The sequence below is a fragment of the Vulpes vulpes genome, chromosome 3, assembly GCF_048418805.1.
Source record: "Vulpes vulpes isolate BD-2025 chromosome 3, VulVul3, whole genome shotgun sequence".
NCBI lineage: Eukaryota > Metazoa > Chordata > Mammalia > Carnivora > Canidae > Vulpes > Vulpes vulpes.
This window is the reverse complement of record NC_132782.1, coordinates 37,258,164-37,272,630: the sequence shown is the minus strand read 5'-3', so window position 1 is coordinate 37,272,630 and position 14,467 is coordinate 37,258,164. Positions and strand designations below refer to the sequence as shown.

At 34.0% G+C, this 14,467-nt stretch overlaps 1 protein-coding gene and 1 pseudogene across 12 annotated transcripts in view; one reads left to right on the top strand and one right to left on the bottom strand.

Annotated features, from left to right (window-relative positions):
- ECT2 (epithelial cell transforming 2) overlaps positions 1-14,467 on the top strand; it is a 69,742-nt gene that overhangs the window by 48,507 nt on the left and 6,768 nt on the right. For all 12 annotated transcript variants that reach the window (XM_072752206.1, XM_072752202.1, XM_072752199.1 and 9 more), the window contains 4 exons: positions 78-156; positions 505-624; positions 3,639-3,777; positions 5,695-5,849. In XM_072752206.1, the coding sequence (XP_072608307.1) occupies positions 78-156; positions 505-624; positions 3,639-3,777; positions 5,695-5,849 (493 nt within the window). The remainder of the gene's footprint in view (positions 1-77; positions 157-504; positions 625-3,638; positions 3,778-5,694; positions 5,850-14,467) is intronic.
- LOC112926640 (phosphatidylinositol N-acetylglucosaminyltransferase subunit P-like) lies at positions 9,766-10,163 on the bottom strand (annotated as a pseudogene).

Below are 14,467 nucleotides of genomic sequence, written 5' to 3'. Positions count from 1 at the left end.
GATATCTTTGTATGCAGTTTTCATATTTTATTGTTTTAAAAGTTGAAGTTTTAAAACTAAACTTTTTAATCTTTCAGCCATATTAATGAGGATAAGAGAAAAACAGAAGCTCAAAAGCAAATTTTTGATGTTGTTTATGAAGTAGATGGATGCCCAGTAAGTATTCATTTTTGATGATTGTCAATTTATTTTCTTCTTAATTAGGTTCTATAGCTTTAATATGAACAGAAGCTTAGTACCTTTTTCTTTTCTTTTTTTAAAATTTATTCTAGAGGTTGGGAGGGAGGGGAAGAGAGAGAGAGAAAGAATCTCAAGCAGATTCCACATTGAGCACAGAGCCCAAATGGGGACTGATCCCTGAGATAATGACCTGAGCCAAAATCAAGAGCCAGATACTTTACCAATTGAGCCACCCAGGTGCCCTGGCAACATTTTCTTTTAAATTATAACTTTAAAAAGATTACTAACAAGTGATTACTTATATAATATTTTAAATCTATACAGGCTAATCTTTTGTCTTCTCATCGAAGTTTAGTCCAACGAGTTGAAACAATTTCTCTAGGTGAACATCCCTGTGACAGAGGAGAACAAGTAACTCTCTTTCTCTTCAATGACTGCCTGGAGGTAAATTTGTGCTTAATATATATAATAATATAATAGTATAATAACACTGCTGATTTGTGTGACCTGCCTGAACATTTAAAGGCAAGCTTTGATTGAGGTATAATACACAAGCTAAAGTTAATTTAATCACTTTGAGACCACTTGTTTAATACTATTAATAAAATGCTTTTAAAGAGAAGGCCTAATACTAAAAAAGTATGATAAATTTTTATGACTTAAAAGCCAAGTCATAATGAAAATCTAGTTTATTTCCATGCTAATAAATGCTTTGGTCAGAAATTTTAAGAGTTTACTGTTTCTGTGTATGTTTGTTCAGGACCTATGAAATAATTTGAAATTGAAATTTTTCAAGTATTTTGTTGAAGATTAGAATAACTTGATTATTTACTATGAATTACAATTCCCCGATTTTTCATTAAAACAGCAGGTTTAGGGTGAATGAGTAGTTAGTATATCAGAGGGGTGCAATGATTATAATTCTAAAATTCTCATCTATTAAAACATTTCCTCCATATCAGTTCTGTGGGCAAATGGAATCACCTTCGTGTGCTTTTCCAACCCTTTTCTTAATAGTGTATTTTTAAACAACTAAACAGTCAAATGGGAGATACAAAGATGTGTATTTTCCTTCATATCAGAAGAGAAAACTGTGTATTTTGATAAAACAAATATATTAACCAAAAGACTCCTTTGACATTTCTGTTACTTACTGTTGCTTTCATTGAAGTGATTTGATGGGTTTCCTTTTTCTTTAAAATCTATACCTCTTCCTTTTATCGTTTTTTACTTCTCTTGACGTGCTGCACTCTTGGTTACTTTATTATTTAAAGTATAAAATACAAGAGAATTTTAGAGAAACCACCATGTGCAGTTACAGGTATAATAAAATCTCACCAAAGCTTGACTTATGTTAAATGCAGAGTTTTGTTGTAGTGGGGTTAATAAAAAATGATATTTTTATTGGTCAATAATGTCACAAAACACAAAAGACAGTGAAAATACTACACATAATTGACCATACCCTGAGGTAAAAAAGTCATAAAAAATCATGAGACAGATAATTCTGAACTACTTTGTCACCCCATAAAGAGAACATCAGCCTGCTTTTGCTTTGGAGAACAGGGGCAAGGTGAAGTCAATTTCCAGTGGGGTTTCGCTGTACATAGTTGCTCAGTACTTCTATTTATTTGCTTCTCTTAAAGCCTTTTTAAGGTTTTCCCTATTGAAGTGCCCAGATCAGCTGGCTCCACTGTCTATACTTCCTGCTAATCCATTCTGGGTTTTATGTTCTTAATCCTGAGAGAGTTGTGCCTTACTTTAAATTTTTGATCATATATCTTTTTTTAAATTCCATGAAGTTTTCTATAACTTGCTCGTTGACCTACCTACCACTTTAATTCCTGCCATTGGTTATTGTCTGTAGCTTCTGAGTCCATTATGTGATACCCTGGTTCTTCATCTCCTTTACCTTAAATCCACTAACTTTTTGTTCTAGTTTATTTTAGCTGCCTATGTTAGAATCATATTGACTAAAACAGTTCTATATTTCACATTCAATTTGAACTTTTAGGTTTATAATTCTAAACTTTTATTCTTCAGCTTTTTTTTTTTAAACCGTAGCAAATTTGGAATGATGAATATGGTAAAAGTTAGAAACATTTAAAATGGATAAAATCTATATTGACTTCTCTTAAATTTGACCATTTGATGTTTTACTGAAGCTAAACTAATTGAGGATTCACAGACATATTTTCCTTTTTATATTTTATCTGTGTTTTGAGTTTGTAGCTTGATGTGCTAGCATTTATGTCATCAGTATTGGCACTTATTTTTCCTGTATTAATGTAAACTAACTTTTAATATTTTATATGTAGCAGATCTGTATCATATTTCTGCTTCAGTGTGAATATGATTGCCATTTGATCATTTTTTTTTTAAAGATTTTATTTATTAATTCATGATAGACAGACAGACAGACAGGCAGGCAGAGGGAGAAGCAGGCTCCATGCAGAGAGCCCGACGCGGGACTTGATCCTGGGACTCCGGGATCACGCCCTGGGCCAAAGGCAGGCGCTGAACCGCTGAGCCACCCAGGGATCCCCATTTGATCATTTCTGATTAGCCAACATAGGGTAGTGCATTTTAGCTAAACTTTGTCACATTCATGATGCTGACCGGTCTCAAATTCATTAAGTAACTTACCATAAATCATTTTGTGTTAATGTCTTTAATTGATGATTATAACCTCAGAAAAAGATGTTCTTTTAAAATGGCGAAACAATACAGTTGGCTTTCATGGAAATGAAAATGATAAGTTTAAAGACCTTATAAAATTCACAGAATTCAGTACATTATGAATCACAAGGTCCTTTGTGATTTTGCTCCTGTCTTCCCCCAGACTTTACCTATCTCTTCCTCTTGCAAGAGTTCCCAGTTTAGGTAAAATTACATCTTAACACTGTAAAACTTTGAGTTTTTAATTTGTATCATTTGCTTAATGTATTGTTCAGTTAGTTTGTTACTTCCCCTGCCTCTTTCTCAATGGTATGTAAGTACGAGAACCAGAGCCATTTCTGTGTTACTTATTTTATTGTCCTCATTGTCTTGTGCAGGGTCTGAGTTCATTGAGAACTCTGCTGTTAAATCAATTATCTTTTGAACCCAATACTGAGGTCCCAGACCAACATTCCTGAACTCAAGGCTTTTTGTCGAAGATTCCTCTGTCCTTCAATGCTATTCCTTTTCAGATGTTTCTAAGTTCTTTCATACTTCTGGGACCTTTTGCATAGATCTTTTCCTTTGGTCTGTTTTCCTGACTTTTAGGCTCTTAAATATATGAGCATTTCTGCTACACAATTACATGGATGTATGAATTTGTCACATGGTAACTCTGCTTATCATAGTAATTCTAGAATGACAAATAGATGAATTGCATGTAGGTTTATATGATTAATATCATTTTTAAGTATTTGGCCTTTAATTGTTTCCATATGAATTTTTTTTTTTGTAATCAGATAGCAAGAAAACGACACAAGGTTATTGGCACTTTTAGGAGTCCTCCTGGCCACACCCGACCCCCAGCTTCTCTTAAGCATGTTCATCTAATGCCTCTTTCTCAAATTAAGAAGGTGCTGGACATAAGAGAAACAGAAGGTATGCTCACTGGATAAATTGTTAGCTAAGTGAAAATAGTTTATATTCATTTTAGGTTTGATTCATTCTCATGTTTTTATTTTTGTTTTTATTTTAAACTGATAAATTATCTTTTTAATTTTAAAAATTTATTTATTAGGGAGAGAGAGAGAACGAGTGAGCGCATGTGTGAACGGGGGAGGGGCAGAGGGAGAAGGCGAGAATCTCAAGTAGACTTTCCACTGAGCGTGGAGCCTGATGCAGAACTCAATCTCATGACCCTGAGAGCATGACCTGAGCTTAAATCAAGAGTGGGACGCTTAACCAACTGAGCCACCCAGATATCTCTAAACTGATAAATTATCTTTAAATATAGTTGGTTAGTTTTGGTAAAGTAATTTTTCTTCTATTTCCATCTCAGCTCTTCTCTAGGAACTTACTTGGTATCTTATTTTCTCAAATGAAAATGCTATCTCAACCTGTGGGATTTCTTCATCCCTAAGGAACAAAGAGCTTTTAAATGGTTAAATGTCAAGATAGTGCCCTAACCTAGCCTCTTCCACAACAAAACTTACCTTTATTCAGAATCAAAAAGAAATCACCGGTCTATCACATGTGCTCTGCATCTTATTCTTTCCTTGTTGTCAATGGCTTCATTGCTAGGAATATGTTTAGGATATGACCTGGAAAGAAGTACATGAATAAATGTACACAAAGTAACTATGGTAGAATTAACATGGGTCAGATGTTTATTAAGGAAGGTTTTTACTCAACTTTGTTAGTGTTAGGGAAGGTTCTCTGAAGGCCTGAAATTACCAAAATTTTATACCTACCAAAAAAAGTATCATCTAGGGATGTGTGTACATGGCCATACTTTTAGATTTTAGACATACATTTTTACAGTGTAAGCTGGTTCCATTACTGATCCCATCCTCTCATGATTGAAGACTTTGAGTTTATTAGAAACAAAACTTGAGCAGCAGCTTATGTTGCTATCTATTAGGTTGTCAGATTCTGGATCTGTTAAGGGTTATAATAGTGTATTTATTTAAGTCATCTCCATATTTTTAGATTTGAATTATAGATTATAATTATTGTTTAAAATAGGTTCTGTTTTAGCATTTTGGTCCAAAAACATTTTTTAACAGTTTTGATATTTGGACACTTTATTTCTTTAAATTAGTCTTGTAATGCCATTTTAATTTAAAACTTAAATTCTGGAATTCTAAGAAATGATATAATTAATTCAAAAAACTATCATAGAAAATATTAAATTTCATAGAAAATATTACATGTAGTATATAGCGTCAGTAAATTATCATTGTTGGTTTCTCACGTAAAACTTAGTATTACAATGGAATATTCCTCAGCCATTAGAAATGACAAATACCCACCATTTGCTTCGACGTGGATGGAACTGGAGGGTATTATGCTGAGTGAAATATGTCAGTCGGAGAAGGACAAACATATGGTCTCATTCATTTGGGGAATATAAAAAATAGTGAAAGGGAATAAAGGGGAAAAGGAGAAAAAATAAGTGGGAAATATCAGAAAGGGAGACAGAACATGAGAGACTCCTAACTCTGGGAAACGAACTAGGGGTGTTGGAAAGGGAGGTGGGCGGGAGGTGGGGGTGACTCGGCGGGCACTGAGGGGGGCACTTGACGGGATGAGTGCTCTGGGTTTTATTCTGTATGTTGACAAATTGAACACCAATAAAAAATAAATCTATTAAAAAAAAAACAGTATTATAATTCTATCCAGTATTTCAATGTAATATGGTGATATTCTTTGTCCAATTAAAAGTTGAGGGATGAGGAAGGGTGGAAAAGAGATAACTGTATTGGAATTCTATTGCTCTGAGGAAACTAAACTTGCATACATCTGTCATTTTCCAGGGAGTAACACTTAATGTTTGTAATTATTCTGAAACCCTAGATTGCCATAATGCTTTTGCCTTGCTTGTGAGGCCACCAACAGAGCGGGCAAATGTGCTGCTCAGTTTCCAGATGACCTCAGAGGAACTTCCAAAAGAAAACTGGCTAAAGATGTTATGTCGACATGTAGCCAATACTATTTGTAAAGCAGACGCTGTAAGTTCTTAAACGACTATTGTACTGAAAGTTTTAACTTGATTGCAATGCGTTCAGACTAACCCTGTACATTTCTAATGACTCTGCAATTATGGATGTAGGAGAGTTTTAGTTTTATGTGTATTGAGGAAAACTGGTTTAAAAAGTTGTTTTGGAAAAGATTTTTAAAAAATACACACGAGTCCTTCGCTTACAGGTAGGCCCTTCAAAACCTAATAACTAACTCCTTTGCCTTTTTGACTTCGTGAAGCTTTTGGGACTTGTTCTAATGTACACTGTGATTTTTGTTAGTGCTCTTTGACCTGGCTGTTTGTAAAATAGAGGGCATCTTGTTCTGTTGTTCTTTTATCTTGTTGAAAGCAATAGATGAGTTGTAGCAAGTTGTTTTTTCTGTCAGGCAAGTTGCCAACCAGTTTTCTCAGTCCAACTTCTGAAAACAAATACCATTATGAATATATAATTATCTTATTCAGCTTAAAGTGCAGATACATGAGAAAATCAAATTACTGAAGTTAAATCACTCATAGGAATCAGATAGCCTGTAGTACATCTTGGATGAACTCTAGATCCCTTAACAGATAATTTTATTTCTTCATTATACATGGGAGAGACATGTGATAAACAGGTATAGACTCTTTCATCTTTGTACAAATGACATAGAGGAGAATGTATTGATAAATGACCTTTTTCATTACAGTAGTACTGTAATGAAGATTGCCTTGCACATTCCTGTTGGAGTAAAATGTTTATTTTATCTTGCTAAGTCTAACCTTGAAGGCTATTGAGGTATAATTATAGTGGTTTATAGAGTAGGTAATAATTGATTAAAACCTCCTACCTAAATGTTGAGAACACTTAACAGACTTTTTTTTAAGCAGAAAATTTCAATTTCTTTTTTCAAAAGGTGACAGGGAAAACCAAGGAATAAATTTGACTGATTTATCCTAATTTTCATTTATAGGACAATTCATCTAGCAGGATTTTTTTTTTTTTTAATTTCTATGGGCCAGCAATATGTTATAAATAAAGGATTGTTGCATAAAAAGATTCACAGAAGCATAGGGGATATGGCAGTGCTGGCTAGAAAAATGATGGAGACAGTTATAAAGCATACAAAAGTGCTCATTGTGAGGAGGAGTTTTTTTTTTTTTTTCATAGTTCAAGGTATGCATATATAAGAGATCTTTGCAGTATAGTGACTGCCTGTTGTAGAAATTACTCGTACATTGATCATGGCATCAGACTAGATGGCTTATGCAGTCCTTTCCAAATTTATAGCCATAATACTGAAGTGCTGTTAATGGGAAAATTTCCTTAAAATACAATCTATTGATTACTAGCCACAGAATGGCTAATAATTCTAGAACTAAAATATAAACAGCTAATGGAAAGATTTCATATAAGTTAGCCACAAGATGGCAGCAAACGTTTAACTATGTCCTGATTTATACTGAAACCACAAAATTCAAGTTGTGAAATTTTGTTAACTAAGAAATATTTCTCACTGACTTGAGTTGACCTCTTTCCTGCATTTAAAATACTACACATAGTAAATTTTAAAAAGTCCGGAGTTGATCTCTTACCATTTGATAACAACTGCCATGTTGAAGATAAAGTATTTCTAAACACACACATGCACACACACAATGTGAAAGATAAAAATTTCTTGATTCTTTGAATCAGTAGTTTTTCCCTTCTATTACACATTTTGGGTTCTCTGAATAATTGGAGCTTACTTAATAAAGAGTAAAAAATACAGCTGTTTTATTGTATACTCTCATTCTTCATACCCATATTTAAGTGACTTAAGAATTTTTAAGCTGAAATAAAACCTAATCTAATGTCATTATTTTACATGTGAAATTAAGGCCAAGAGCATAAAGCTCACATTAGAATCCAGGTATTAGCTGATTCTTGGTTAAACTCTTGCATAGCTTTTCTCCCCATGGATATGATGTCCCATATTCTGTTAATTTAGAATGTAAAGATTAGAGTTTTAATCTGTTGAATTTTATCTCTCAGAATACTTAGGTATGTTTGGTCTCTTGCCAACATGTAATCTATAAGTGCATGGTTCATACTCTTAAGGTTCATATACTGCCTGAGGTCAGTTGGTAGCTTTCTGAAGCCACTGCAGATTTTTAATTTTTAATATCAAAAGTATAATTTATTGACAAGTGGATTTAAGCAGTGTTACTTCTTCACTCTCCCCACTTTTGAGTAGTTTAGAGGAAGCAACTTGATAATTATTATTTTTTAAGATTTTATTTATCTATTCATGAGAGACACCAAGAGAGAGAGGCAGAGACACAGGCAGAGAGAGAAGCAGGCTCCATGCAGGGAGCCTGATGTGGGACTTGATCCCGGAACCCCAGGATCACACCCTGGGCCACAGGCAGGTGCTAAACCACTGAGCCACCCAGGGATCCCCAGTAACTTGATAATTAAATGCCCAGTGCTACAGTTCAGTTCTTTTACTACTAATTCTTTGTTTCTTTTAAAAATCAAATTTTTACATCTTGGTCAAATCACTACTGGCTACTTTTGAGCAGCAATATTCATTCTTAGAAATTCTGGTTACAAGTTTTAAGAACTAACTACGTAAATAGACTGAAAGTAGAACGTATATGAGAAGAGTTTGTGTTTCTGAGCCGATGATATTTATAATGGAGTTAGTATGATTTGTATTTACAATTCTGCTGGTTATTAGCCATACATAATAAGTTCTTGATATAAATATCTGTTATTGGTACTACTTTAATTTGGTCAAGGCAGTAGCAGTAAGCTATAAATATGATTATAGAGCTTGAGGAAATCACTGAGGCACAAGCTCAGGGAGGCTTTATGATACTAGATATTTTTTCTGTGTTTGAGGACTAGTGGGAGAAGAAAGCTTAGGGGAAAAAGGGTCTGATAACTCACATGAAAAAGGATCTCATTAGCTTAAGATGTCAGAAATGGTGGAAAACTTCTTTTGAATTAACACCAATGAGTAGGTCTCTGAAATCTGTAGCTAAGATTCAGTTTCTCCTGGAATTAATATTATGTCACTCAGTGGGAGAAATTGATTACTACTTTCTAATCTTAAACTCTGCAGATCTTTCTTTTCTTTCTTTTCTTTTTTCTTTTCTTTTCTTTTCTTTTTTCTTTTCTTTTCTTTTCTTTTCTTTTCTTTTCTTTTCTTTTCTTTTCTTTCTTTTCTTTTCTTTTCTTCTTTTCTTTTCTTTTTTCTTTTCTTTCTTTCTTTTCTTTCTTTTCTTTCTTTCCTTTTCTTTCCTTTTCTTTCCTTTCCTTTCCACACAGAGAGAGAGAGAGAGGGGCAGAGACACAGGCAGAGGGAGAAGCAGGCTCCATGCACCGGGAGTCCGACGTGCGATTGGATCCCGGGTCTCCAGGATCGTGCCCTGGGCCAAAGGCAGGCGCTAAACCGCTGCGCCACCCAGGGATCCCCCAGATCTGTCTTTAGAACTAGTCTTACGTATTTGTGGATTTGGGGCTCATTGAAGAGCTTCTCTTTCTAGCCGTTGATGCTTCAGATATGTTGAGTAAATCATGAAATGGTTTTAGGATTATATTAGTATGTTATTAAAAATGTCTTATTTATGGTATAAATTTTGTTTTTATTTTGGAAATTTAGAGGAATAGAGTAAGGTGGTTTGTTTTTTTTTTTTTTTTTTTTTTTTTTAAGTGATGTCTTGCCTTTAGTGATACTTGTTTTTTAAACAGTCTGGTATATGGTAATGCAGTATTTTATTCTGTTAATAACTAATGTTTGAGAACATTTATAATATTAATGGAACTTAATCTAAGACAAGTTCAACATTTTTTGCTTTTCAATATTGGGTATTAATAAGAGATGGTCAAAATAATTATGGTCAAAATTATTACATCAAAAACTTTAAATGCTTGTTAGTCTTTATATAGTTTTGACATAAAGTTCTTTGGTTGCAAGAAAGAACATTTAGTTGACTTCACCAACAGGAACTATCTCTTAAGGTTGGGCTGGTGTCTTGGTATTTCTTCTGCTGTTGATTTTTAGCATAGTTGTCTGTGAATGTATGAATGGAGTTGAGTGGAGAGGTACTCAATCAGATTTATTCATAACTGATTACTATAGTAATGAGAAGGTACACAGGTAGTACAACTGCCTAATGTTTTTGAGACCAGTAGATTAAGCCTAAGGAGTTTAGTCAAGATTTAGGAATAAAAGCCCCCACAAGATACATACAGTATGAAGCCAAATTGGGAGCTTAAGAAAAGAACAAAGCCATAAATCACTCTTTCTGGCAGTGGTAATGGTGAATTTCCCAGCATTTTCCCTGTGACTTTAGACAGTCTTAGCGCATAGTCCCTCATGGAAGTGCCTGTCTGGGAAGCTTGACAGGGGCAAGAGAGGAAGAACTGTGGGGAAGGCCAGGTCACGACAGTGCCCCCAGAGTAAGGTTTTCCACTATTTGGAAGAGAGAATGGGAACTGTTGGTAAAACAAAAAGACTAATAGAAAAAAACCTTGGGGGATCCCTGGGTGGCGCAGCGGTTTGGCGCCTGCCTTTGGCCCAGGGTGCGATCCTGGAGACCCGGGATCGAATCCCACGTCGGGCTCCCGGTGCATGGAGCCTGCTTCTCCCTCTGCCTGTGTCTCTGCCTCTCTCTCTCTCTCTCTCTCTCTCTCTCTCTCTCTCTCTCACTATTTGCCTATCATAAGTAAATAAAAAAATTAAAAAGAAAAAAGAAAAAACCTTGGAATAATGAAACTAAGTTGCCCCAACTTTACATTTTTGTCTGTGATTTGCCCTACCTACCTTCCCCTATATAGAGAGAACTAAAGGAAGTACTTCATCTTTACATCTTAGCAAACAGCTATATTGTCATCTCAGCCACTACAACTACCTACATGCTTACCTTTCCAGTCATCCTGAACTCAGGGCTTCTAGAAATGTAAAAGACTTCATATCTATCTACCCTAATCAAATTAGAAGTAATATATTTGTTCATTGAGAGAAAACAGGAAGCCATCTGCTCTCTTTTCAGTTCATAGGTTATTATATGCTTAATAATAGTTAAGATAGCAATAGAAAGACTGAGAATCTCTTTTCTTTATTAGCAACTGTTTAAGGATTTAGTTTTATATTCATTTTATGAGTTTTACTCTCTAAATTGAAAAATAATATTTGCACATTAAAAAATCAAATAGAGAAAAGTATCCTGCAGTAAAATATACGTACCTGCCCCACTAGTCTTTTTTTCAGCAGTGCAATTTTTGATATTTTCATCTGTTTTTCCAGAAAAAAAAAGTGTAGATATATCCATTTCTTATTTAGATGTATTCCTAGGTAAATTTCTCTCTATAATTCTATTCGTGAGATGTTTTTAAGATTTACTTTTTTTTTTTTTTTTTTTTTTGAGAGATCATGACCTGAGCTAAAACCAAGAGTCTGATGCTTAACCAACTACACCACCCAGGTGCCCCTTCAGTGTTTAGTTTTTAAAAAATATCTTGGGTTGATCAATTTAGAATGAACATTGATGAATTATTTGTATTTTGAAAACAAAACATGAAGAAAAAGATATTTGTGTCAAAACATCCTTTTTCTGAATTTGCTTCTGTAGGAGTATAAAAAACTTCTATCAAGTAAGTTTTTAATATATATGTGTTGATTAAATGAAAGCCAGTTTGAAATGAAATCAAATGAAACTAAAATTGAAAATGAAATGAGAAGAAAATCAAATTCATAAAACTAAAGTTACAGCTGTGCTTAGTTTATGGTGTCATATGTACAGCAATGTAGGAAATGTGATCCCTCTGCAATAAAGTGTTGGAAATCTTAATGCAGAACCTTGCAGGGGTATGTGAATGGGGATGATGGAGATTCAGGGATAGGCAGAGCTTGACTCACAGTCTTGACTGCTTTGTTTCTCACAGATTGTCGAGAGATGTTAACTCTTCTGTTATTTTGCCAGTGATTGTCTAGATAACTAACAAGAACCAATTGAAAAAATATTAGAACTTGTGACAGTTTAGTTTAGCCAAATAAAAAATAAATACATATCAATAGACTTTTTTTTAAAGACTTATTTATTTTAGAGAGAGAAAGTACAAAAGAGTGTGGGGTGGGGCAGGGGGGGATACAGGCAGAGGGAGAGAGAGTCCTAAGCAGACTGCCTGCTGAGCCAGCACGGGGCTGATTTAACAACCTTGAGATCAGGACCTGAGCCAAAACCAAGAGTTGGAGTCTTACCCCACTGCGCCACCCAGATGCCCCTCAATAGTTTTTCTCTATGCTGGCAGTAACCAGCTAGAAAGCATGAGGAACAAAGACCCCTCTTTCCAATAAAACTTGGTATAAATTTAGGAAATTTTAGTATATATCTAGGAAATAGTCTTGTAAGAAATAAATGAGAGTTTTCTATTTTAAGAAAACTGTATAATACTTCACAGAGAAATCTGTGACGCTCCTGAATGAAAATGCTGACTAGCGTAACGAAGTCAACTCATTATAATTCTTATAAAATCCTTCAGTAAATTTCTGGATTTTGACAGAAGGATTCCAAAGATAATTTTTAAAGAAAAAGCAACAATAAAAAAGTAAAGATTAGTACTCCTTTTATGAGCTATTACATTGTATTTTGAAAGTTACAATGATCAGAACACTACTGCACAATGGAAAGGATAAAAGTCCTTGAAATAAGACTCTATTATACGATAAATGTAGTACTTTAACAATTTAATAGGATTGTTAACATATGGTGCTATACTTAGGGAAAATTAGATGTATATCCTAACCTTATATCCACATAAGCTTATAGGTAGATTTCAAAAGTTAAAAGTGAAACCATTTCAAAAACCTGTAAGAAAATGTAGGTGTAAGTGGTGAATGTTGAATCGGTTGGTTGGTTTTTTGATGTTGAGTTTTAGGCATTCTCTATATGTTCTGGATATTAATCTCTTCTCATATATATCAGATATATGATTTACATTTTTATCCCATTCTGTAGATGCCATCTACTCTATTTGTAGTGTCTTTTGTACATTTACCAGTTTTTATGAAATCTAACTTTTCTGTTTTTCTTGTGTTGCCTCTGCCTCTGTGGTATATCGAAGATAGCACTGTTAAATCCAGTGTCTTGAAGCTTTTGTCTTCTAAGAGTTTTATAGTTTTAGCTCTTTTATTTAGAGCTTTGATCCATTTTGATCAATTTTTGTATGTGGTATAAGGTAAGGATCCAACTTTATTCTTTTGCCTGTAGATATCTAGTTTTTCCAGGACCATTTGTTAGAAAGACTGTCCTTTTTCTATTGAATGGTCTTGATGCCCTTGTCAAATCATTTGACCACATTATAGGGGAGTTTATTTCTGAGCTCTCTATTATGTTTTTTATATTCTATATCTTATGTCAGTGTAGTACCATTTTGATTATAGTAGTAGGTAGGTTTGGGGTTTTTTTTTTCTTTCTGTTTTTTGTTTTAAGATTTATTTATTTTAGAAAAAGTGGGAGGATGAGGGGAGGGGCAAAGGTAGAGGGGGAGAGAGAGAGACCTTCTCCAGCAGACTCCTGCTGAGTGAGGAGCCCAACGTAGGGCTCAATCCCATGACCCCAATGTGGGGCTCAGTCCCATGACTCAAGATCATGACCTGAGCAGAAATCAAGAGTCAGATGCTCAACCAACTGAGCCACCCAGGCACCCCTTAGTGTAGTAGGTTTTTAAACCAAGAGGCTTAAAAAAAATAAAATTAAATAAATAAATAAATAAACCAAGAGGTTTGAGACTTCCAACTTTGTACTTTTTTTCCAGGATTGTCTTGGCTATTTGGGCTCCCTTGTGATTTCATATGAATTTTGGAATGAATTTTTTTTTCTTTGCAAAAAAATCATTGGGATTTTGATAAGGATTTCATTGAATCTGTAGATTGCTTTGTGTAGTATTGACATGTTAATGTTAAATCTTTCAATTCATGAGGACAGGGTGTTTTTCCACTTATTCCTCCCTTTTTAAATTCCTTTCAGCAATGACATGTTATAGTTTGCAGTTTATGTCTTTCATCTCTTTGATTGTTCATTCCTAAGTATTTTTTTGATGTTATATTTACTTCTTAACAAAAAGGAAATAGAGGCACTTTGTGTTAAAAAATAATGAAATGATAACATTAATTCTCATATAATCAGAAGAGACATTTATCATTCCTTAATATAGGAATTCCTTCAAGTGATATGGAAAAGAGCCATAATACACAGCTAATTGAAAAATATAAGATAAAACTGAATAAAACCATTCTAATTTTGTTAAAATAAAAGAATTATGCATATAAAAATATGTGTAGGAAGTATGTTTAAATGTAAATAGTAAATAGGACACTTGTGGGTAATTTTATTTTATTTTTAAATTTTTCTTCCAAATTTTCTATAATGGAAGTGATTTTTTTTTTTTTTTTTGACTCAGGAAAAAACATTATAACATTTTAAAAAGTTACTGATGATTTTAAGTACTATTATCTGATTGGGATTAGTAAGCAACTGAGTCATTTTTAGCTAATGGATGAGGTGGAAAGACAAGGTCTAGCGCAGACATGACGGATTTGCTTGTTTTAAGAAGCTTTGGCAAAACCAAGCCTGTCTATG